Below are 21,959 nucleotides of genomic sequence, written 5' to 3' on the forward strand. Positions count from 1 at the left end.
TATTGTTGAAACATCGTTTGCGGAACACTGCTAACAATTACGCAGTGTCGGTGGCGAAGACGTGTAGAGGGCGAATATATGCAGGTTGGGCAAACGCAAGCCAAAGATTGTAGCTCTTAATTTACTGTTGTTCTAATGAAACATGTTTTGCTGGCTTCAAAAAACATGTGTAGTCGCTGAATGCTTTGAGAGTGACTCGTATGCGCCTCGTCAGCAAACAACTCTGGTGTCGCTCGCGACTGGATCATCAGTCAGCAGGTTGCGTTGCCGTCTCACTCGACACATGCTCTTTCTGACGAGATGCGGAATATGACAGGTTGAATCTGACACGAAAGCCTCGTCGTATTGCTCAGTTCCGTCGTTGTTTCTTCGGCCATGGACAAATGAATCGGGGCCTTCTTCCTCTCGGGCTTCTTCCCACCAAGGGTTGCTGCCGCTGAAGTCTGAAACGTCCAAAGCTAGAGGCTTGGCGGCTCATTACACTGCCCACCACCTGGACGGGGCCAGGACGCAACAGGCAATCCTGCAAGCTGTCCATCCATACCCACACTTTTCTGTACAGACAATTCAACATGCACATGGCGCATCTTTGTAGGCCCACGTGAAAATTAAGACCAATCGGCCCTTTGCGCATCTATCATTCTACTTGGAGCAAGAGTGTGCGCACACACGTCAACGGTGGCCTTAGCGGAACAGATCCTCCCATCTACAGCCAAGCCTTCCCATTGAGATCATCGAATCCACGCAGGCTTGCGCAATATATCGCCCAACACGTCGATCGACTGCTACATCGCTGAACGTACTTCCTCCACTTCTCTCCTCCCTTTTGTTCTAACCAGCAGCCACGCTCTATTCAGCAGTGGTGAAGCTGAAGGAGTGTCGCCTTACTCGAACAACGTTTCGCTGATCTGGCGGGTCAGAGGTGACCGGGGGTTCCGACCAAGGGAGCGTCCCAAACCTTGAAAGCGTCTCTGAATGTTGCCCTTACATTCCACGGCCAAAGGGAAGATGCAGCGCCATGCCTTCTCAAACGGCGCATATCCTTCGCAAGGAGGGGGCACGTTTTCTATCCAACCTCACAAGTACGTTTGCCCAGGGCAGCCGCCATGTCCAGCGCGTTGTTCCCATCGCAGCTTCCCGCTCACCTCCTTTACCACCACGACTCCAAGAGACACGATTCTGACTACAATCACCCATGCAGATTCCAACCGCGGTCACAGCCTGCGCTTAGACGGCGGAGACAACTAATCCAGCGCCTGCTCTTAGCTGCCTCGCTCTTCTTCACCGGTCTTTTCTTCTTTTTCCCCAATCTGCGGCCAAACCTGGGCTCGGGTCCGATTAGCTTCCTCACGTCGAGTGAAGACTCGCAGCTTGAGACGGTCCGATACTACGATCTGAACAATGTGCAGGGCACCGCGCGGGGGTGGGAGCGCGAGGAGCGCATACTCATTTGCGCCCCATTGCGCGACGCCTCACCCCACCTGAACATGTTCTTCAGTCATCTGAAGAATCTCACCTACCCGCACAACCTCATCGACCTCGCTTTCCTCGTCGGAGACTCCAAGGACAACACCATCTCTCTTTTGACGGAGAAATTAGAGGAACTACAGGCCAATCCTGACAGGAGACAACAGTTTGGTGAAATCTCCGTCATGGAAAAGGATTTTGGACAAAAGGTCAATCAAGACGTTGAGAGTCGACATGGCTTCGCGGCGCAAGCCAGTCGTCGTAAGTCCATGGCTCAGGCGCGCAACTGGCTCCTCAGTGCTGCTCTGCGACCGACACATAGTTGGGTGTATTGGCGCGACGTCGATGTCGAGACTGCACCTTTCACCATTCTCGAGGATCTTATGCGCCACAACAAGGATGTCATTGTACCAAGTGAGAATCAGTTCGTTGCGCAGATAGGCCAAGTGCTAACGAGACCTTGCAGATGTCTGGCGACCCCTACCTGATTGGCTTGGCGGCGAGCAGCCATACGATCTCAACTCCTGGCAAGAATCAGATACTGCTCTTGCCCTCGCAGATACATTGGATGAAGATGCCGTCATCGTTGAGGGATATGCAGAGTACGCGACGTGGCGCCCACATTTGGCTTATCTACGCGATCCGTACGGTGACCCAGACATGGAGATGGAGATTGACGGTGTCGGCGGTGTCAGTATTCTGGCCAAGGCCAAAGTGTTTCGATCTGGCGTCCACTTTCCCGCTTTCAGTTTTGAGAAGCATGCGGAGACCGAGGGCTTCGGTAAAGTAAGTTCATTCTATTCCAATGACAATAATGTGTGCTAACGACATGTAGATGGCCAAGCGCATGAAGTTCTCGGTCGTCGGACTCCCGCATTACACGATTTGGCATTTGTATGAACCCAGTGTTGATGATATCCGACACATGGAGGAAATGGAGAAGGAGCGCAAGGCAAAAGAAGCGGAAGAGGAAGCGAAGAAGGCCAAGGAAAAGAAGCTCAAGGATGCTTTCGATGAAAAGAAGAGTGACTGGGAGAAGGACAAGGCTACCGTTCAGGCGCTAGTCCAACAAGCAAAGAACGAAGAAAAGGAGAAAGCAGAGAAGGGCAAGGGGGGGCCAAAGCCGGCGGCAGGCATACCGCCAAAGAAGGAAGAGAAGTCGTAGTCTTCTCCCAATCCAATGAGGAGCAGCTCTATATGATGACTATTTGGAGCCTCGTTCCGTTCGACAGTGCCAGGGGCATTGGCGTCGTATAGCTCGGCAATGAAAGTCATGACATGGCTAGACGGATCAGAACATGATCTTTCCTTCCTCTCGATATCCGCACCGCCCATGGTCTTGGACTATCGAGGAAAGATAGTCCACACCCGCCGAGCCGGTCTCTACTACGTGGGATTGGCGGCTTATTACTTCTTGGTGGAGCAAGTGATTGAAGTTTTGGTGGATTGTATACATTAGACAACGTGTTGCATTACGGGCGTTGTAGCTGGCCTGGTAAAGCCGAAATACAGAAGTTATATTTGTTTTGTAGCAATAGAAGGTATCCAGTACTGAGGCATTAGGCTTGAAGCATGAAGCATAACAGGCATCGACAAGTAGAAGTATTAGAGTGAGTGACGTACCTACGTATAAGACCGGCCCCATGTTAGCTCGGGGACAGGGTGTCATAACGGTCGGACCTCCGAACCGTCAATTGTTCGAGGCACTATTACAGGTGAGATAGACCAATACGACTGACTGCCTCAACAGCTGCGGCTTGCCATTGTTCACGTCACCTTTGTTCCTCGAGGACACGAAAACTTTTGTGCTGGACGGATTGCTGTCTGGCGAAGCAGAAGCAAGCTATTGCGGCAGTGACATCGTGTCCTGTTCACGACTGGCAACAACCAGCATACCGTACCGGTACAGTACATGTCCCAGCTGTCTCAACTGCACCTACACCGCGGCCATACGACTCCCTCGCTGCGCAATTGTTCGTACTATATATACTTGACGCTCATACATCATCATGTCGAGCACCGGAAGCGAAGACAATGTTGCGCCAACACTCCAAGACACCATCGCCAGCTTGACGCCGCGGCCCATAACCGTCGCAGTCAACCCAGTCGCGCTCGTAGTCACAGAATGCATTACCGTCACGTCGGCTATGCGGAAACATGCCCGCTGGGCGCATTCTTCTGTAGCAGCCATCTTGGGCAGCTCCTCCAACAAGACGCCTGCCGTGCAACGGCGCGACCGGGCAGGGCAAGGCATCATAAGCGCAGGCGAGCAAGAGGAGGTGGTGCCGAGCAGATGGGGACTGCGAGGGAAAAAGGGCAAAAGCCTGCAGGACAATCCGCTCATGTCTGCATTTGCGCGCCTGAGAAGTGATCTAAAGGGCTGCAAGAGTACGAGCTTGGAAACGCTGACACCGCCAGAGTTGTGCTAATGCTACATCAGACATCCGCACCTTTGACACCCCCTCGATGCTCCACCCCTTCTTACAGGTCATTCGTTCCTCTTCGACCTCTGCGCCCATCACATCGCTCGCCCTCATTGCCATAACAAAGTTCCTGTCGTACGGCATCATCAGCCATGACTCTCCACGCCTCGCAGAAGCTATGCAGCAGCTCTCGTCCGCTATCACACACTGTCGCTTCGAGGCAAGCGACTCCGCAGCTGACGAGATTGTCCTATTGCGTATTCTGCGGCTCATGGAAGTCATGATCTCAGGTCCTGGGGGTGAAGTGCTGGGTGATGAGAGTGTCTGTGAAATGATGGAGACGGGCCTGAGCATGTGTTGCCAGGCAAGACTATCCGAGCTACTGCGCCGGTCTGCTGAAATTGCCATGGTGTCCATGTGCCAGGTCATATTCCGCCGACTGAAGACACTCGAGATTGAATCGCCAGAGGAGCTGGACGCGCTAGACGAAGAATTGGATCGCGAAAATGACCAGGACGGCCCCAAGATGGATCCCACTACCAATGGGGAAGGCGATTATGCGCAGCACAAGGTCGAGGCCCCTCAGCAGTCGAGCAGTTCGGAGAAGGGCCCAGATGACAACGATAGCATGGCGAATCCTGTTAGTAGCACAGTAGACCTTCCTGCAACAGCCGCGGATGGCGAACCGCAAGCCGCTGTCGAGATCAGGCCGTACTCGCTACCTTCAATACGAGAGCTCTTCCGAGTACTGGTCGAACTGCTGGATCCCCACGATCGTCAACACACTGACACGATGCGTGTGATGGCGCTGCGTATCGTGGACGTAGCGCTCGAGGTTGCAGGACCATCGATAGCAAGCCACCCAAGTTTAGCAAATCTGGCCAAAGACACGCTTTGTCGTCACATCTTTCAGCTGGTTAGGTCGGACAACATGGCTGTCTTGAACGAGTCACTGCGTGTGGCTGGCACATTGCTTGCGACATGCAGAAATGTCCTCAAGCTCCAACAGGAGCTATATTTGTCATACCTGGTCGCATGTCTCTTCCCACGGGTCGAAATACCCATGGAGCCTGGCATCGAGCCTTCTCTGTATGAGGGTGTCCCGCAAGCCCCAAGTCTTATCAAGCAACCCCCTCAACAGGATAGCAGCAGTGGTCGCTCGACGCCAGTTCCAGTCAAGGACCGGCAAAAGCTTGGGCTCGAGGGTGGGGCTAGGAAGCCAGATGCTCGCGAAGCCATGATCGAAAATCTAGGTGGCTTAGTACGGATACCATCTTTCATGGCTGAGCTCTTCGTCAACTACGATTGTGAAATCGATCGTGGTGATGTCTGCATGGATATTGTTGGGCTTCTTTCGAGAAATGCCTTCCCTGACTCCGCCACATGGAGTACAGTCAACGTTCCGCCGCTATGCTTGGATGCTCTACTCGGCTTTGTTCAATCTATAGCGGACCGCTTGGATGAAGAGCCCGTCACTGAGGGCTTTCCAACTGCTGACTCGCTTCGTGAGCAGCGGGCGCGGAAAAAGATCATTATCAAAGGCGCTACTAAGTTTAACGAGAAGCCCAAGGCTGGGATTGCCTTTCTAGCTTCGCAAGGGATCATCAAGGACTCTGAAGACCCAAAATGCATAGCTGAGTTCGTCAAGGGCACTACCAGAGTTGACAAGAAGGTCTTGGGAGAGTTTCTCTCGAAGAAGGGTAATGAGGCGATTCTCAGCGCGTTCATCAACCTGTTCGACTTCAAAGGGCTCCGACTCGATGAAGCATTGAGACAACTTTTACACGCCTTCCGACTCCCGGGTGAATCAGCTTTAATCGAGCGAATCGTTACGGACTTTGCCGAGCAGTATCTGGAGAAGGCGCAGCCTGAAGGTATTACCAGCAAAGATGCCATCTTCGTGCTCACATACGCGATCATCATGTTGAATACCGACCAGCACAACCCCAACTTGAAGGGCAACAAGCGTATGGCATATGAGGACTTTGCAAGGAACCTGCGTGGCGTCAACGACGGCAAGGACTTTGACCCTGATTATCTTCATGCCATGTACGATTCCATTAAGACGCGGGAGATCATTCTACCCGAAGAGCACAGTGATCGAAATGCGTATGAACATGCCTGGAAAGAGCTACTGGTCAAGTGTCAGACAACTCCGGACCTCATCATTTGCGACACCAATATCTACGACGCAGACATGTTTGCCGCAACATGGAAGCCAATCGTGGCGACACTGTCGTATGTATTCATGTCTGCCACAGACGATGCTGTCTTCTCCCGTGTCGTGCTTGGTTTTGATCAGTGCGCTCAAATCGCTGCAAAGTACAACTTGACAGATGCTTTGGACCGCATCATATCGTGTCTGGCGTACATTAGTACTTTAGCACCTGATGTTCCACCAAGCACTTCGCTAAATACCGAGGTGCAGGCTGATAAGAAGAGCGTAATGGTCAGCGAGACAGCTGTACGCTTCGGCCGTGATGGCAGAGCTCAACTCGCGACGGTCGTTCTATTCCAAGTTATCAAAGGTCATGAGGCTTCGATACGAGATGGGTGGAACCACGTAAGCTTATCGTGCCTACTCAAAATTCGTATACTAACACAGCCAGCTCATTCGCATTATGGTCAATCTTTTTGTAAATTCGCTTATACCCCCTTACTTCCTTTCCTTCCAGAAGACGCTCGCTTTACCCCCGATACCTCTCCAGAATCCTGCGCAGATTATTGATCGACCAGAACGCCCTGCCGACACTGGCATTTTCTCGGCCTTGTCATCATATGTATCGAGCTTCGCCAATGACGAGCCACCAGAGCCATCGGACCAGGAGATTGAGTACACGCTTTGTACTGTAGACACAGTGAAGGAGTGCCACTTTGAAGACATACTTGCCAACATCAGTCAACTCCCAGTAGAGGCGCTTCGGTCGCTGCTGACGTCGTTGCTTGCCCACATACCTGAAGATGGCTCACCAAGAGTTATTGTGGTGAAGCCGGAACTTCCAGGCGCGAGTCCTCGAACAGGCGCCCCAAGGCAAAAGGGCAAGGGCCCAATATATGACCCAAGTTTAGTATTTGTGCTTGAGCTTGCGACTGTCTTGGCCTTGCGAAACGATGAGACCGTGAGAGAGCTGGCAAAGGACGTCACCGACGCATTATCGACGGTCATTCGAGATGCTAGTAAGCATCACTACGTGGTGATTGCGAGGTCTGTTTACTACCTGCTCAGTCTGCTAAACGCCAGCAATGTAAGTTTGCCCCTTCTATGTTTGTGAAACATGGCTAAGTAACCCAGGACTATGATTTCATCCGGGCTCCTGTCCTCCTCCACACCTTCTCTAGTTTCAGCGATGCACTGCTACAGGAGTGCGCTCAGCCCATTCTCAAGGGCTTGACCGATTGCTGCAAGGGTCCAAATGCCTTACGAAGCGAATTGACGGGCTCACCAGACTTCTGGACCATTCTCAACAGACTTTCCAATGTACCTGAGGCTGCTGGAGACGTGTTCCAGCTGGTAGAGGATCTCACAACCTCATCTCAGCCCGGCATTACCGCAGACAACTATGAGGCCGCCATCGCACTGCTCAACGAATTCGCAACAGCGGCTCAAGTTGGTGCGCGCGACGAGCAGTTATACGACCAAGCCGCTAAGCGTGGAAAAGGACCCAAGCCTAAGAAGCCCGAGAGTAATGAGATCGTTGTGCGAGGTAGCAAAGCTATGACAATCGTCTTTCAGCTTTCCAGCAGAGTACCGCATTTCATCGAACAGTCTCATCTTGAGACAACAGAGGGTACGCCACAAAACTCCCACCACATGATACACAGCAGCTAACACCACAACAGCATGGACAGCGTACTGGTCACCCATTCTCAAAACCCTCGCCCACCAGTGTCTTAATCCGTGCCGCGAAATTCGCCAGCAAGCCTTCTCTGCTATGCAGCGCACACTCCTGTCCAATTCGCTAGCATCTCCTGACCACGCTGAATGGACTGCGATCTTCAGTGAAGTTCTCGTACCACTCATCACGCAACTCCTCAAGCCAGAAGTCTATCAGAGCGACCCCCTAGGGATGAGCGAGACGCGGGTTCGCGCATCAACGCTGCTGAGCAAGGTCTTCTTGCACTATCTGGTATTACTGAGTGGAACGAGTGAGTTGTTGGATTTGTGGCTAAAGATCATCACCATCATGGACCGCTTGATGAATAGCGGACAGGGTGACAACCTGGTAAGTCGAGCATTTCCTTGCCCTCTTCCCGGCGTCCCTCCCACCATACAATTCGCACATTGCTAACCACAGCCGCCACCAGGAGGAAGCCGTGGTCGAGAACCTCAAAAACATGCTCCTCGTCCTCTCCAGCGGTGGCTACCTCGCCCCTCCCGACGAAAACCCCCAGCGCGAAGAACTCTGGAATGAAACCTGGAAGCGGATTAATCGCTTCCAGCCCAATTTACTCCAGGAACTCTTCCCGACCGACGCGACGAAACCAGTCAGGCAGAGGGTGAGCCCTGATGAGAAGGCTGGCGGGGAAGTAGCTCCCGAAGCCGATGTTGCGGTGACGCCGCAGTCTGAGGCTGAGGGAGAGAAAGGTGGCGATGAGGGTGGCGGGGAAGAAAATGTGCAGGATACGGTGCAGGAGCATGTAGAGGAGAAGCAGGAGGCAGGGGAGAAGGAAGGTTAGGTGCTTTTTTGTTTCGTAGCGATGGTCACCGACCTTTTTCTTGTACAGCGTGGAGACGAGCATAGCGGTGAGGAGCAGGAGGAGCAGGACTCGAAGATAGTATAGACAAGCATATATGACTTCTTGCAAATCTGCTTCACTAGCTTGCTAGCTAGCTACTTGAATCGCAATCTCAGCAAACGAGGGATATCAAATACCCTTTCTTTTATTTACTCGGACATTTTCTTATTGCGAATACATGTCTGCGTTTACTAGTTTGCAATATCGCACCCCCTTCTCCCTCTCACCATAGATACAAACATCTCTCCGACTATTCTCAGACATGAATTTTCGTTCTTGTTCTTCCTCTCGTTCTTGCCAATCCAGCACCCCTAGTTTTCGCCTCGAGCCCGTCATTGCTCTTACTTAAGAGATGGATTTGTTGTGCAGTTCGGCACTCTTTTTTCTTTTAGGGGGGGTAGGTAGGGAGGTGTGGCGGTGTTGTTATCATGTCATCTTGGGCTCGTGGGGCGGATGCATGGAGGGGTGGGAAGGGGTGCAGGATTGGGGTGTGTATGTATGTGTGATGTATGATGTATGATGTATGATATATAATAAATTTCCGGGTGAGGTTGTGAGGTATTTGAATGAGGGGTAGGGGGAGTACAGGATACATAATACAAGTTTGTATATATTCGTATGTCAGCCATTCAGTCAGTCAGGCATTCACGTGTAACTCGGCAAATCCACACCATCAATTGTAGACAAGAAAATGCATTGTGATGATTGCGGATGAGCAATATGGTATCAATAGTGAGTAATACCGCCATGACGAAACTAATCTAAGGACTACACACAGTCTGTCTATTAGAATGGAATAGGATATTCGTCTTTTCATCGTCTTCATCCCCATCATGCCCATACCATTCCGGCTCGATGCCTTAATCCAGCTCCCCGCCCATTCCCAGTATCCAAGCTGCCTACACTCAGGCTCACTACACCGCCCTCACTACACCGCCCTCACTGCACCGCCCTCACTGCACCGCCCCACCACCCCCCTCCTCCCCTTCCAACGGCACCTCAAACATCGGCACCTTCCTACTAGGTCCGCCGAGCGGATTCCGCAGTCCCGTCTGCGTATCCGAGCCCCGAGCGTGCGCACTCTCGAGCGAGGATTCGGTTTTCAGCGAGGGTCGACGGTTGGCGGGATCGTTTGCGGCTTCGACTTTGGCGCGGATGCTGGCTAGTGCTGGTTCGTTGTTTTCGTAGGGCTTATTGGGGTTGGGGGTTGGGGGTGGGTTTGGGCTGTTGTGGGATGGTGAGGTGGGTGGTGGGAGGCTTGGTGTGGATGTTTCTGAGGTGGTGGGTGGTGGTTCGGATGTTGGTGGTGGTGGATGTGGTTGTGGGGGTATATCTGCATTGGATGCGCTGGATGCTGCAGTTTCATCCTCCCCCTCCGCAGCAGTGTCTACTTTCTTCGCAGCAACCTTTCGCCGCGCCTTTGCTATTAGGTCGTCGAATTCGGTCTTGTGAGATTTCATGTAGCTGTCACCATCAAAGTCCTTCTTCATGATTTTGCTTTCTCTGCTTTCTGCGCGGCCGCCTTGTGTCTGTTCCCACTCCTCCAGCTCTCTAAGCAGTTGTCGTTTACTTTTCCGTACACTGCCGTCGGCGTCACAATTTGAGTTGTAGATGTTGAGCCACTCGATATGTCGTCGCTTCAAGAGAGTCTTATCTCCCCAGTTTGGTATACCAATCTCCTGAAGCTTCTTACGCAGCGCAGTCTCTTTCAACATGGCATAGTTGAGTTGTGATAATCGGGTTGGCGGGGGTGAGGTCTCTTTCTTCCGTCTTGTGAGGGTCGTGGGGAAAATTGCTTTGGTTCTAGAGAGGGATTTTGTCAGCTGCGTACCCTGATGCAGTGATGTCATACCCTGTACGTACTTTGACCGGGTATTTCGCCCCTGCGACGACGACGACGTATCCGGGCCCGGACATACGTCTAGATGATTGTAGACTTGCTCCGCTTTCATCTTCTTGTTGCAGATTGGGCATTTCGCCATACCCTCAGGCAAGTATTCCGGATCGCTTTCTGCTTCGCTATCTGCGATTTCAATTGGCCCATCTTGGTCCGCGCCTTCACGGCGCCTCTTGCCTCTAGCCTGCCCTGAGCGAGTGTGTCTAGTATTCTCGTCCTCGGCCTCTATTTCCGTGTCTTCCAACTTTCGCTTCTGCCCACTAGGCATCTCGACCGTGTCCTCCTTGTCTGCGCGTGCCAATTCCAGGGCCTTTGGTCTTGCCTCCTGAAATCGCATCACCACTTCTCTAACCGCAATATTTGGCGTCAATTTATCGCTGGAACAACCCGTCTTGCAGCTTGGACACTTCCCGTCCGCTGTAATGCATCTGCGTATGCATATCGAGCAAAATGTGTGCGAGCAGGAAGTAATGACAGGATTACTGAGAAATTCCTTGCAGACTTCGCACCGAAGCGCGGCCTCGACAGCCTCGAATCCGGGCAATGACGTTAATAACCAGTCTGTCGAATCCGGCAAGTCGTAGGAAGTATCCATGAGCGATTCGGGGGGCGTAATGGGCGGAACGGGGTGGTAAGATGTTTGGGTTGTGCATGGCCATGCCGCGTTCGAAGTCTCATCGGCCGACACAAAGGACGCGCCGGACGCGACAGCCTTGTCGCGAACATCACGTGATGCACAACCAGCACTTCCCGCTGAGTCAGCGCCGGGAGGGGCAGGCGTCGAGGTGAAGAATAGTCGAGCCTGCTTTGCCATGTTGAGCTCAAGGAAGGTGTGAGAGTTATTATGACCGAGTTGAGAGCACTAAGCGGCAGGCGATAATGAAGTACGGTAGGACAAACAGATATATCTCCCCAAATGAAAAAATGATTGAAGAGCGCACGTAGAGCAGTGTGGCACAACTTTCACTTGATAGTTGCAATAGCATGTGGTATTGCGGAATCGTAGATTTCGTCCCATTTAGATCCATAGAGGCTATGCTTCCATTGCATTGGTGATATCGCTGGCCAGCTCTTGTGCAGCAATGAGTTGTGCAATTGCAACCCAAGTTCTTTCACCCGGCCTTGCCACTTCTCTGCGCTTACAATGAGAAGAACACTACATTGTGCCTGCTCATTGTTCTCTGACCTCGATACAATGTCGGTGTCTCATTGTTCGGCTCCGCTTTCATCGTTGCAACTCACACCTTGATGACCATGGTCTTGCTCTTGATGCCATCGAAGACACACGTATTGTCCACTGGGACGTATTGCTCTGTAATGACCTTGATGATCTCTTGCGATACCATACCGCCCGTCATAGCGCCGATGTTGTGTAGCTCAGCTCCACCAGCTCGAACCCTGCTTCCGGTCAGTCACATTGTCCTTGAAACTTGATACATAGGTACTCACATCTCTGCCACAAATTCTCTAGTCTGTGTCGTGACTTTGGAAAGCTCGTCCTCGTCAATGTCTGCATGTGCCTCCTTGACCAAGTCTTCCAAGATTTGTAGTGCAATACCAGTAAGTTTCTCTGTATCTAGGGGTTGGTCGGTCTCGCCTGGAACACCAGGAGCGCCACCCAGGCCATCCTTGTCATGAGTGGCAACGTATTGATCCCAGGCAAGGAAAGCGAGGTACAGTGGGACCAGAGATTCAGGGAAAGTCATTGTCTGTGCTGTGAAGAATTTGTTAGTAAAATTAGAAATTTCTCTAGTATCGCACGTACCGAGAGATTTTGCCCTGTCACGCCAGCTGACTTTCTGGCCTGCCTGCATGACATGGAATGGTCGACCGCGCATGAGCTTGATATGTGCAGCATTCTTGCAGAAAGCCTCGATGTCCTTTTCCTGAATGACAGTGCTCCTGTTCGCATTGCGCTCCAGGAATCGCACACTCTCCACAACTTCGGCCAGGTCTTTCCGTGCTTTTGACTTGTACACATTTTGCAGTTGTATATAGTCTGCTGAACGCGCCTTCATATCAGGTACCGAGCCTGGGACTGGGAGCACGCCATACTTTGTGTAGAACAACCCCACCGCGTTTGCTATGACCCAGAAGCTTGGCGAGTCTTGCCTGATCAACAGACACTCAGGGGCTGTGAAAATCTCCTTGACGGCTCCCCGTACTTCTGGTGGATTCAGCAGCTTCAGTACTGCACCCACAGCTTCATCAAAGTTCTCTTCTCCGCCTTCTGGTGTGTCAGTTCTCGCAGCTTGTTCTACCGTCTTTCTGAATTCCAATTTTTCTTTGTAGTTGGATGGGAGGTTTCCCTCGTGAGTCTTTTTCCATTCTTCAAGAAAGTGCAGAAGTAAGGCGATGTAGGGAACATGGCCATGGTCTTCGGGCTTCATACTGTCTAAGCCAGCCGTCTTTTCCTCTGCATATTGGACAAGCTCCGGCCATGGGCGTACTATTCGCAGGTCTGATGTGGTTCCGGCATCGGGGTGTGTATCGACAATGGGAAAGGCTGGCGGGAGGTGTACAGAGAAGTGGGAGTAGAAGCCGACGGAGTGAATGTAAAATAGCGGAATCAGTGCAGCGCTTGCGTGTTCGGCGAGTCGGGTGAGTAGCCCAGGGCGGATGGGTGCGACGGCGATGATAAGCGTGTATGGCTCTAGGACTTTGGGTTGCTGTAGCCATGATTCGATGGGCTGGCGACGTGATGGTGGTCAGCATGGGCCCAGCAGTTGTCTTGTGGTCTTGGAGGCGAACTCTACCTCTGTAACAAAGTGACCCTCGACATCTGGATTGAGCTCCTTCAGACAGTTGCAGGTATGTTCTGCGCGATAGCCCCCTAGATGTTGATCCTCGAGGAAGAAGTTGACGCCCAAGTCGGCTTCGCTGACGATGGCTGAATCTTGGATGGTGAAGTGGCCAACACCAGGTAGGACGAGGTTCTTGAGCGTCTCTACTCCAACCACGCCGGGCCCAGAGTTGAGCAAGAGGATGTGCGAGTTCTCAAGCGCGGTCTGGCCCGTTGCGCCCCAGAGGCGGAGTTGTCGGTCGTACCTGCGTTTCTTAGTGGGCGAACGAGAGAGCTCTGTGGATTCGAGACGGCCTACTTCTTCTCCTTGGCGGTGGGCCCCTGCACAGGAGGAGGAAGATCCGCCATGGTATCGAAGATTGGAAAGAAGGCAAGGTGGCAGACAAATAGAAGGCCAAAACCAAGTTTGGTTGCAAGACTGCGGCAATCGATAGAAATGAAGGGTACCGGGGTAGGGTCTGGATTCTGCCACCGCCTACCGCCTTGGGAAGCTCAGTTCAAGATCCAGTTCAGGCACGAAGACGTTCGCGCTGTTCCAATAAGCCAATAGGAGTACAATGGCTCCCCTCTGTTGGTTGCCATGGCCACCTGCCAAGCGCGCACCGCACCGCGGGGTAACCTTGGAAGGAAGAAGTCATGGCGGGGCAAAGGAGCAGCGTCATACCAGTGAGTGTGTGCCCAAATGGTAGAGTAGGGATCCCTAACCCATACCGGTACTAGATAGCAACGATAGATGGCCAGCACGACTCTACCACACTCTTACCACACTCTAGCTCTGCTCTGTGCGCACATGTGATTGAACTCTCGTCGCCAACGCGTCACCTTTTTTCCTTCGTCTCCAGTCTCGACACTCGTCCAAGGCAAGGCGCCTTGCACAGGAAACACTAACACTCCTCGGAAGAAAGGTAGATGCCACTAACAACCAAACTTGTCCGATCAAGCAGCCACAATAGAATCAACCGCCTGCAGCTTCGCAGCACCAGCAATCGCAAACATCCAGAGCTGCCCCTCTTACACTCACGTGCTGCTGCTCCTCGACCTTGTATCCAAACTCTACTACACAATTCTTCCGCCAATTACGCACTTTCACCACCAAGCCTCCATTCACCCTCAACCACACTCTTCTCGCGTTCAACTCTCCTCCACCACCAAACTCGACCCTCGTCTACCTCAGCACCCACCATGACAGACACTCGCGTCGAAGCCGCCAAACGCGCCGCAGCCCAACAAGCGGTAAAAGACCACTTCGACCCCTCTGCCACCCACGTAGGCATCGGCTCCGGCACCACAATCGTCTACGTTGTCGAAGCCATCAAAGCCCTCTCCACCAACCCAAACATCCTCTTCGTCCCCACAGGCTACCAATCCCGCCAACTCGTCATCGCCGCAGGCCTAACCCCAATCGCCTTCGACAGCCTCCCGCCGAACCAAATGCTCGATGTGGCCTTTGATGGCGCAGACGAAGTCGATGCAGAGCTCAACTGTATAAAAGGCGGAGGCGCCTGCTTATTCCAGGAGAAATTGGTGGCCGAGCGCGCCAAGAAGTTTGTCTGTGTGGCGGATTACAGGAAGAGGCAGGACAGGCTGTTGACGAAGTGGCCGACGATTCCCATCGAGGTAGCGCCCCTGGCACAGGTCAAGGTGACGGCCGCGTTGCGGGAGCTGGGCAGCACGGATCCCAAGTTGAGGACTACGCTGTTGGAGAAGTCGGGGCCCCTGAAGACGGATCAGGACTTCTTCATCATCGACGCCCCGTTTCCGACCCTGTTGACGGCGGCAGATGTCCAGGCGGGCAAGGGTAAGGGCGACGGAAGTGATGGCAGCTGGGAGGTCAACCACATCTGCAAGGCCATCAAGGGGCTGACTGGTGTGTTGGAGGTGGGCATCTTCGCTGGCTTGAACGGGATCGAGGCACAAGAGCTGAGGGCGAGAGAAGGCGGGAGAGGGGCAGTGGCCGGAGGCCAAAAGCCAATCGCTGTCTACTTCGGCATGGCCGACGGCAGCATCAAGGTACGGACAGTCCAAGGAGAGCAATAGCCTCAGCCATTTAGCCATCCCTTTGATCCCCGTCCCCATCCCAACACCACACCATACAACACATCAGTCTCGTGTAAAAGTCGAATAAGCCGCAGTATCACCAAATGTAAAAGTTTCATATCATAATCCAAGCATAACATCATCCTTTCCATTCCTCAACGCTTTTCCCCACCATCATCATCATAGTAGCTATCCCCCCCCCAAAAAAAAGAAGAAGAAGAAGAAGCGAAGAGAAAGTAAAGAAGAAAAAAAAACAGAGCCCTCGGACTCGCAACAACACAAAAAGTTGCAGAATATAAGTGTGTCATACCCCACCATTCCTCTCTCTCCATCTCCATCCTAACCCTCCCTTTGACCCCCTTCTCTCACTCCACACACACCCCTAAACACGATGACCCCGACGCCTCCTCTGCATGAAATCCCTCTTGGCATTACCACTGCCACTGCCACTCCCATAGCCCTCGGCAGACGCAGTCACGTACACAGTCTTGGTCACAACGTCGACATGGGTCACGGTGACGCACTGGACGCCCTCGGGACACTCGGGGCCCGGTGTAGGCGCAGGCGCATTGTCTGCAGAGGGCGTGGAAGTGACGGTGGGGGCTGGTGCGTTTGTGGGTGAGGATTTGGCGGGGGCGGGGGCGGGAGCGGGGGCTGGTTTGTTGTCTGAGGAGTCGGAGGAGTCGGAGTCGGAGTCGTTTTCTGGCTCGGGCTTGTTCTCGTATGAGTCGTTGCTGTTGTTGTTGGGCGTGAATTTGGGTGCCGCAGAGGAAGTCTTCGCGGGTGTGGCGGGCTCATTGTCTTTCTTGTTCGCAGCAGGTGGTGCCGTTTCCTTCTTGTCCTCATCCGCAGCACCGCCGCCTACCACGGCCATGACCTTGCCGACATCGATGACTGCCTTCTTGGGTGTGAGAACCTTGTCCTTGTTTGGCGGCCCGTTGAAGTTACCCGCAGTACACTCGGTCTGAATACCCTTGCACTTGGTCTGCCAGAGCTCGCATCCTGCGCTGCCAGTGGGCGGGCTAGTGCTGTAGCATTTCTTGCTCTGGGTCCAGCATTCCTCGGCAGAAGCCCAGCAGCCCTTCTCATCGCTGTACGAGGATACTTCGACACCGCACCAGTTTGCGTTTTCGACCAGGCAACCGGAAGGCTTGAGACCCTCAGTCTGAGCCATCTGAGCTTCATTGCCCATCTGCGTACCACCGGGGACGAGCTTAGCGATGGGAGGGCCGGGCAGCGTGTACTTGGCATTGTCGGTGTTGTAAATGTCAAAATCCGTAGCTGGCTGGCCATACTTGACATAGCCTGGAATGGACACTGTAGACTCAGGAACCAGGTTTCCGCTGCTCTGCAAGAAGATCTGCGCGCAGCCCGTGTAGAACTGCGGGTCTCCGGCGTTGGCAGCATGAAGGGCCAGGATCTCGGGGCGAACGAGGTAGGATCCTCCTTCCAGGCCCTTGGGAAGGTTAATGGAGAGGAGACCGTTGTTGTCAATGATCTCGTCGCTGCACCAGCGATCGGTATCCTTGTTGTAACCATGATCGAAGAGCTTGAACCAGCCGTCACCGGTGCCTTTGTCCTCGATGGCCGAATTCACCTTCTTCAGATAGACGGCGCAGGGACCCTTGTGGCCACGGTCCAAACGCTCCTTGGTAGGGTCGTCAGGCCAGGAGCGGATCTCAAAGGTGAGGAGAGAGCCATCCTTGACTGACTGAACACGAGATACTCCCTTGGTTCCACCCACATCTACGAGCACATGTCAGTGAGGGTCTGACAAGTCAGGCGGGACAACCTACTGCAAGCCATGTCATCGCTATCGAGGCTGGCGATGGGGCTGCTGGCGGTGGAGGGGTTGGGGCTCATACGCATAGCCACACCGTCACCCTAGACATTGTCAGTATGAAGAAGGATATACGTCGTCTTTGATGACAAACCTGAGCTTCCCCGTTGACATAGAAATCACTGAAGACAGTGTGTGCCAGAGCAACAGGCACAGAGGCCATGGCGGCGACAAGGATAGACTGGGCCCTCATTGTAGCTGATTTGTTTGATGGAACGTTGGTTGTCGAAGAGAGTCGCTGTAGGTAGATGAGGTCTTTGGTTTTGTAATATGGCACACGAACAGAGCAGTCACTTGGACCTTCAAGGGCGGAATGTGAATCTGCGCAAACGAAAGAAAGAAGAGAAGGACAAACGGAGCCGACTAGCGACGTAAAGAATGGCAATGGTAGCAGAGCACCAGGAAGGAGAGACAGAAGTTGGGTTATATCACGAAAGTTCCAAGCAAGGTAAGGAAGTTGGAAGACGGATCATGTCCAGAGATGAAGGGCGGTTTTGATGTGCGGCGGATCCTGCCCCCTCCTGTGCAAGTGCAAACACGACTTCTTGGAGACATCCCTGCGCAAAGTAACCGCTCTCCCGTCCCCGCTAAGAAGAACTGCTTCTCTATGCCAGATGCAGATTCCAGATTGTCGCAAAAGGGCCCAAGGCGCTGCTCGAGAAATGTTGGCCGGGGGTTGCCCAAGAAGGCAGACTGTGGGTTGAGGAAGCGGGTGGCCCAATCAGCCATGCCCGCGAGCTTCCCTGTGTGAAACATGAAACAAAGCACAGGCGGCTTTAGCGAGCCACTAGTCCCGTAATCGCTAAGCTCAGCCGCTTTGGCGCTTCCCCCCCTCTCCCACAGCCGATTGAAGCTCCCGTTCCTTAATCAAACGATTCAGACCTTTGCGCTCGAAGATTTTTGTTGGCTTCGTTGGCTCAACTCTGCCGACTTCATGTTGTAGAACGTTGCGAGTGGAGTCATCCAAGGCGGGCCCCCCCGTCAATCCTGCGGCCAGTCGACTACTCGTAAGCATGACCACTCCTTTCACGGGCGCTAGATGTTTCCAGCGCTTGGCCTTCAACAAAGCGCTTGCTATTTTGGTCCGTTCCCGTAATCTCGACGACGACCGTCATGTATCACGGCTCGAGCTGCGTCAACTCATCTCATCGGAAGTAAGTACTGTGGTGTAGTCCTAGAGTACACTGAGGCCAAGACAGACAATGTGACCAACCTTCATGGCTGCTCCTCAGGCCCCCGTTCTTCGTCCCCGCCGTCGCGTCCCAAGACTCATTTCTCACCCCCTTGGAGTCAAATGGCAAACATAGCGTGAATTGGCCATTCCGACAGGTGACAAAAGGCTGTTGGACAGGAGGTTTCGAAAGGTTGCGCAGCATCCAAACCGCATGTGCGGCTTTCCTGTGCACTAGCCAACAGGCAAGGACTCAAGGGCCGCTTCAGCCATGCTCCCCTCGCTTCCATCCTTCCCACCATGTACGCAGTATGCAGCCATCCGACGATGCTGTGGAAAGGAGTCCTGATTACTATACAATCTCAGAGAGATTACCACGGTAAGTAGAAACGCGGGGCTTCGAGGCCGCCTTATAGTGCTTCCGTCATCGCGCATCACTAGCTCAACACTCAATCAATTACAACGACACGAGCTGGTTATGGATTGTCGAATCCAATGCAACGGTCCTGACAGGTCGTTCGTTCTACCATCTAGATTGCCAATCACAAAACTTGGTACGGCCACGGGGATCTGAGCCAACATCAGTCGCGGTGGCACAGCAGGCGTACATCCGTATGTCCATCTGGAACCTGAAACTCTTATGACTGCAAGGCATGCTGCCTCATCATCGATGAAACATGCACGCACGCTGGCTTGGATAATGACCACCTTCCTTCAGCCATACATAGCTCTCTTCTTGATAGGTGGCGTCTGCGGTAAAGATGGACTTGTGCCCATGCCACTCTCCTCAATCTCAGCTGCTTCCAGTATGCTCTTGATAAGATCTCTGAACTCGGTAGTACCGGGCGGAGCAACTCCACGGCGAATTGGACCAATGTTCCTGGTGGCCCATTTCATGTCCGATATCATGATCCCATGGACATTGCGGAACTGAAGTTTTCTGAAGCTAATCTCAAACCCTTCCGAAAAAGCGAAGCCATCCTGGTAGCGGTTGAGGCAGCAAACGATAGAAGCCTCGTACGCATGCTCGGTATGTTCGATGCCCATTACCCGAAGTCCTGTCTTGACAGCGCCTATCAGCCATGCGCTGCTTCGCTTGGTAACGTAATGAAGTGCTCTCGAGTTGCCTAGGCTGTTGGTGGGTAATGGCCGCTCCGCCAACGGCGTCACATCCTTCACTATCTGGATGGTATTCATGAACCTGCCTAGCTGTACGGCTGCTTGCGGCGAAAAGGTCGGATCCCAGGGCAGAGGCCAAGTACTGAGGGAAATCAATGGCGCTAACAAGAAACCCTCTGATATCATCGTTTCAATCTGTGGGCGCGGTCCAACAGTCCATGTTGGTCGCTTGTATTGCGTGATTGGAGGGCCTGGGTAGTTGCCGCCGAGCTCTCCTATCTCATATAGACGTGTTTCGACAGCGTGTATAAGATCACTTTTCTCCGCAGCATGCGTAGAGGCAAAGATATCCGTTGGATCGAGATTTTGACGGAAAGAGCCCTCTATACGCCCGAACACGAACAGCCAGTGGTCCAGTAACCTTACTTCGATGCCCGCCCTTCTAGTACGCTCTTGGGAGATTCCGAAACGTCCAATCGAGCCCTCACAGGCGACACTATACGCAAGTAAGGCATTGTGATGCTCCCCAAGATGTAGACAAGCATCACCAAGCCATCGAGCTGCAGCGATATCACCATCGTCGAGGCTTCCGCGATTGAGATAGATGCCATTGAATGAGCTTTCGAACATGTGTTTGGCTTTTGTGAAGTTGCCAGTAAAAGAAGCACATACTCCGATAAGATGTCTCAGGATACGCCGATCAGGCTGTATGCCAGAGGATACCGTCTGGCCAAGTTCGACCGCTGCAAGATGTTCTTCAAGAAGTTTCTCCGACGACAAAAAGTCGTGGCGACTCCAGGCAGCCACTATCTGTTGCGCCGTCCACTCAAAGTTCACTGTTAATGTCTCTATCTTATTGTAATAGCTTGGAGGAGGTTCCTGCGGAGATGTAACGGAAGCAGGAAGAGTCTGAGTTGGCACGGATGTAGTGGTTGGATTTTGAGCTGTAGTGTCTGGTGGAAGATACTGCCCAGCCTGGATAGGGATCGTCGTAGACGCTGCTACTGAGACCTGTCCAACTCGAAGCTCGTTATGTACTGACTGTGCTGATGATATCCTTGGTGAATCGTATAGTGACGCGGCATCAGTATCAGATATCTGCGATGCATTGCTCGGTGACATGCTTCGTGGTGCAGAGTGTGGAAGGGGTATCATCAAAGGACGGAGAAGGTTCGTTTGGCCAGGAAGTGGCGCATTCAACAACGATTCCTGCCCTACTACATGAGGTTCATGGTCCCCTTGAGAAAGTGGAATCGTTGCAGGCACGTCGAGAAGAGGTGATACCGGCTTGGCCCATGCTTGTGGGTGCGATAAAGCTGTTGTCAATGTCTGCGGCATGGTGGAGAACATATTCTGTTCTGGCTCTTGCTCGTGTAGCCTGCCCTCGTTGACTGCAGTTATGAGCCAGTCTACTATCATATCACGATAGCCAAGTGCTTCGTGCTGGGAGATCCCGACATCTTCGAGGTCGCGAAGTATTTGACTCCAGGCTTCATCATCATTCTCGCTCTCGGCAGAGGCGATCCTTTCGATGGATGCCACGCTTTCCTCTCGATGCCCCCCTCTGTAGTCCCTTTCCAGTCGTCCCAACGCTTCAAGGATCAAGACCTGGCCGTCGTGTATCAAGGAAGTGTAAAATGTGTTCAGCATCGCCACGCTTGCGACAAGCTTCTCTCTGAGTGTCTTGGATCTTTCAGGATCAAACTTCAGTCGGTTCCATGTACGTGCAGCCTTGGTATCGAGGCTATTGTAATGTAGAAGCAATTTGTCGAGCTCCTGGAGAACATCGACACATGGCTCGTAGGCATCTACAAGCTGCTGCCGCTTGCTCTCCGGGATCTTATCTGGAATATCGCCGTTAGCGATCTCCTTGGACGTAGCAAATAGAACAGTTTCAGGTAAGATGCGATCACGAGCAGAGATGTCTTCAGATGACGTACCATACTTGTCTTGGATATCCTCAAGGAGATTTGCAAGACTTCGTGCTTCACCTGTGAACGACTTGTACTCGCCCGTACAGTCGCGGCCTGGTTCGGGTCAGTGGATACTGGTATATGCTGGGCTGGAAACGGGTCAAGTGCGCACAATTCTTATACACACGGCCGGCCATCTCGCAGAGCTTCAGAATATCGCCTACGCTGATCCCAAAGCTCATGATGCTTTATTTCATTATTTTCACGACCTCTTTGAAATGTTCTTTACCACGCTTGCTGCGCATCGTCAAAGAATAAAAAGACGGGTGCCGGTCAAGTTGTACGGGTATCGGTAGGTCGCTCTAAGCCTCCTTGATTTGGGGGCGGGAACGTGAGACGACTGCTCATACCGGTATTGCCACGTGTAATCACCTCGCTATCGGGGATGTTCATGTAGAACAAATTGATATCAAATTCTCGTGCAAAGTGCTTTCGGAAAGCAATAAGTCTACAGGTTCAAGGCGATTGGGATGATGTATTGCGGACGTGAGG

The 21,959-nt window shown here is 52.8% G+C and overlaps 7 protein-coding genes across 7 annotated transcripts; 3 read left to right on the plus strand and 4 right to left on the minus strand.

Moving 5' to 3' along the window:
• The first annotated feature begins 447 nt into the window (after nucleotides 1-447).
• Nucleotides 448-3,055, plus strand: ANP1 (Mannan polymerase II complex anp1 subunit). The gene is made up of 3 exons (XM_003837352.2): nucleotides 448-1,881; nucleotides 1,934-2,253; nucleotides 2,303-3,055. Exons 1-3 carry the CDS (start codon nucleotides 1,107-1,109, stop codon nucleotides 2,630-2,632), a joined length of 1,425 nt encoding a protein of 474 aa, XP_003837400.1. The 5' UTR covers nucleotides 448-1,106; the 3' UTR covers nucleotides 2,633-3,055.
• A 92-nt stretch (nucleotides 3,056-3,147) lies between these two features.
• IAQ61_003834 (uncharacterized protein) lies at nucleotides 3,148-9,183 on the plus strand. Its single transcript, XM_003837353.2, has 6 exons — nucleotides 3,148-3,855; nucleotides 3,908-6,453; nucleotides 6,500-7,135; nucleotides 7,183-7,678; nucleotides 7,731-8,113; nucleotides 8,196-9,183. The coding sequence occupies exons 1-6, from the start codon at nucleotides 3,477-3,479 to the stop codon at nucleotides 8,565-8,567; spliced, it is 4,812 nt and encodes a 1,603-aa protein (XP_003837401.2). The 5' UTR covers nucleotides 3,148-3,476; the 3' UTR covers nucleotides 8,568-9,183.
• Nucleotides 9,184-9,580: 397 nt separating this feature from the next.
• Nucleotides 9,581-11,338, minus strand: IAQ61_003835 (uncharacterized protein; the record flags this gene model as incomplete). The annotated part of the gene is made up of 3 exons (XM_066096115.1): nucleotides 9,581-10,430; nucleotides 10,491-10,901; nucleotides 11,034-11,338. The coding sequence occupies 3 exons, from the start codon at nucleotides 11,336-11,338 to the stop codon at nucleotides 9,581-9,583; spliced, it is 1,566 nt and encodes a 521-aa protein (XP_065953991.1).
• A 424-nt stretch (nucleotides 11,339-11,762) lies between these two features.
• On the minus strand, nucleotides 11,763-13,675 carry IAQ61_003836 (uncharacterized protein; the record flags this gene model as incomplete). Its single annotated transcript, XM_003837355.2, has 5 exons — nucleotides 11,763-11,922; nucleotides 11,974-12,238; nucleotides 12,290-13,214; nucleotides 13,281-13,572; nucleotides 13,626-13,675. 5 exons carry the CDS (start codon nucleotides 13,673-13,675, stop codon nucleotides 11,763-11,765), a joined length of 1,692 nt encoding a protein of 563 aa, XP_003837403.1.
• Nucleotides 13,676-14,509: 834 nt separating this feature from the next.
• On the plus strand, nucleotides 14,510-15,364 carry IAQ61_003837 (uncharacterized protein; the record flags this gene model as incomplete). Its single annotated transcript, XM_003837356.1, has 1 exon — nucleotides 14,510-15,364. The coding sequence occupies one exon, from the start codon at nucleotides 14,510-14,512 to the stop codon at nucleotides 15,362-15,364; it is 855 nt and encodes a 284-aa protein (XP_003837404.1).
• Nucleotides 15,365-15,516: 152 nt separating this feature from the next.
• Nucleotides 15,517-17,397, minus strand: IAQ61_003838 (uncharacterized protein; the record flags this gene model as incomplete). The annotated part of the gene is made up of 3 exons (XM_003837357.2): nucleotides 15,517-17,110; nucleotides 17,161-17,248; nucleotides 17,299-17,397. The coding sequence occupies 3 exons, from the start codon at nucleotides 17,395-17,397 to the stop codon at nucleotides 15,747-15,749; spliced, it is 1,551 nt and encodes a 516-aa protein (XP_003837405.2). The 3' UTR covers nucleotides 15,517-15,746.
• Nucleotides 17,398-19,089: 1,692 nt separating this feature from the next.
• On the minus strand, nucleotides 19,090-21,649 carry IAQ61_003839 (uncharacterized protein; the record flags this gene model as incomplete). The annotated part of the gene is made up of 3 exons (XM_066096116.1): nucleotides 19,090-21,338; nucleotides 21,435-21,521; nucleotides 21,580-21,649. The coding sequence occupies 3 exons, from the start codon at nucleotides 21,647-21,649 to the stop codon at nucleotides 19,090-19,092; spliced, it is 2,406 nt and encodes an 801-aa protein (XP_065953992.1).
• Nucleotides 21,650-21,959: the final 310 nt, after the last annotated feature.

This window comes from Plenodomus lingam (genome assembly GCF_022343315.1).
Source record: "Plenodomus lingam strain CAN1 chromosome Unknown contig_18, whole genome shotgun sequence".
Lineage (NCBI taxonomy): Eukaryota > Fungi > Ascomycota > Dothideomycetes > Pleosporales > Leptosphaeriaceae > Plenodomus > Plenodomus lingam.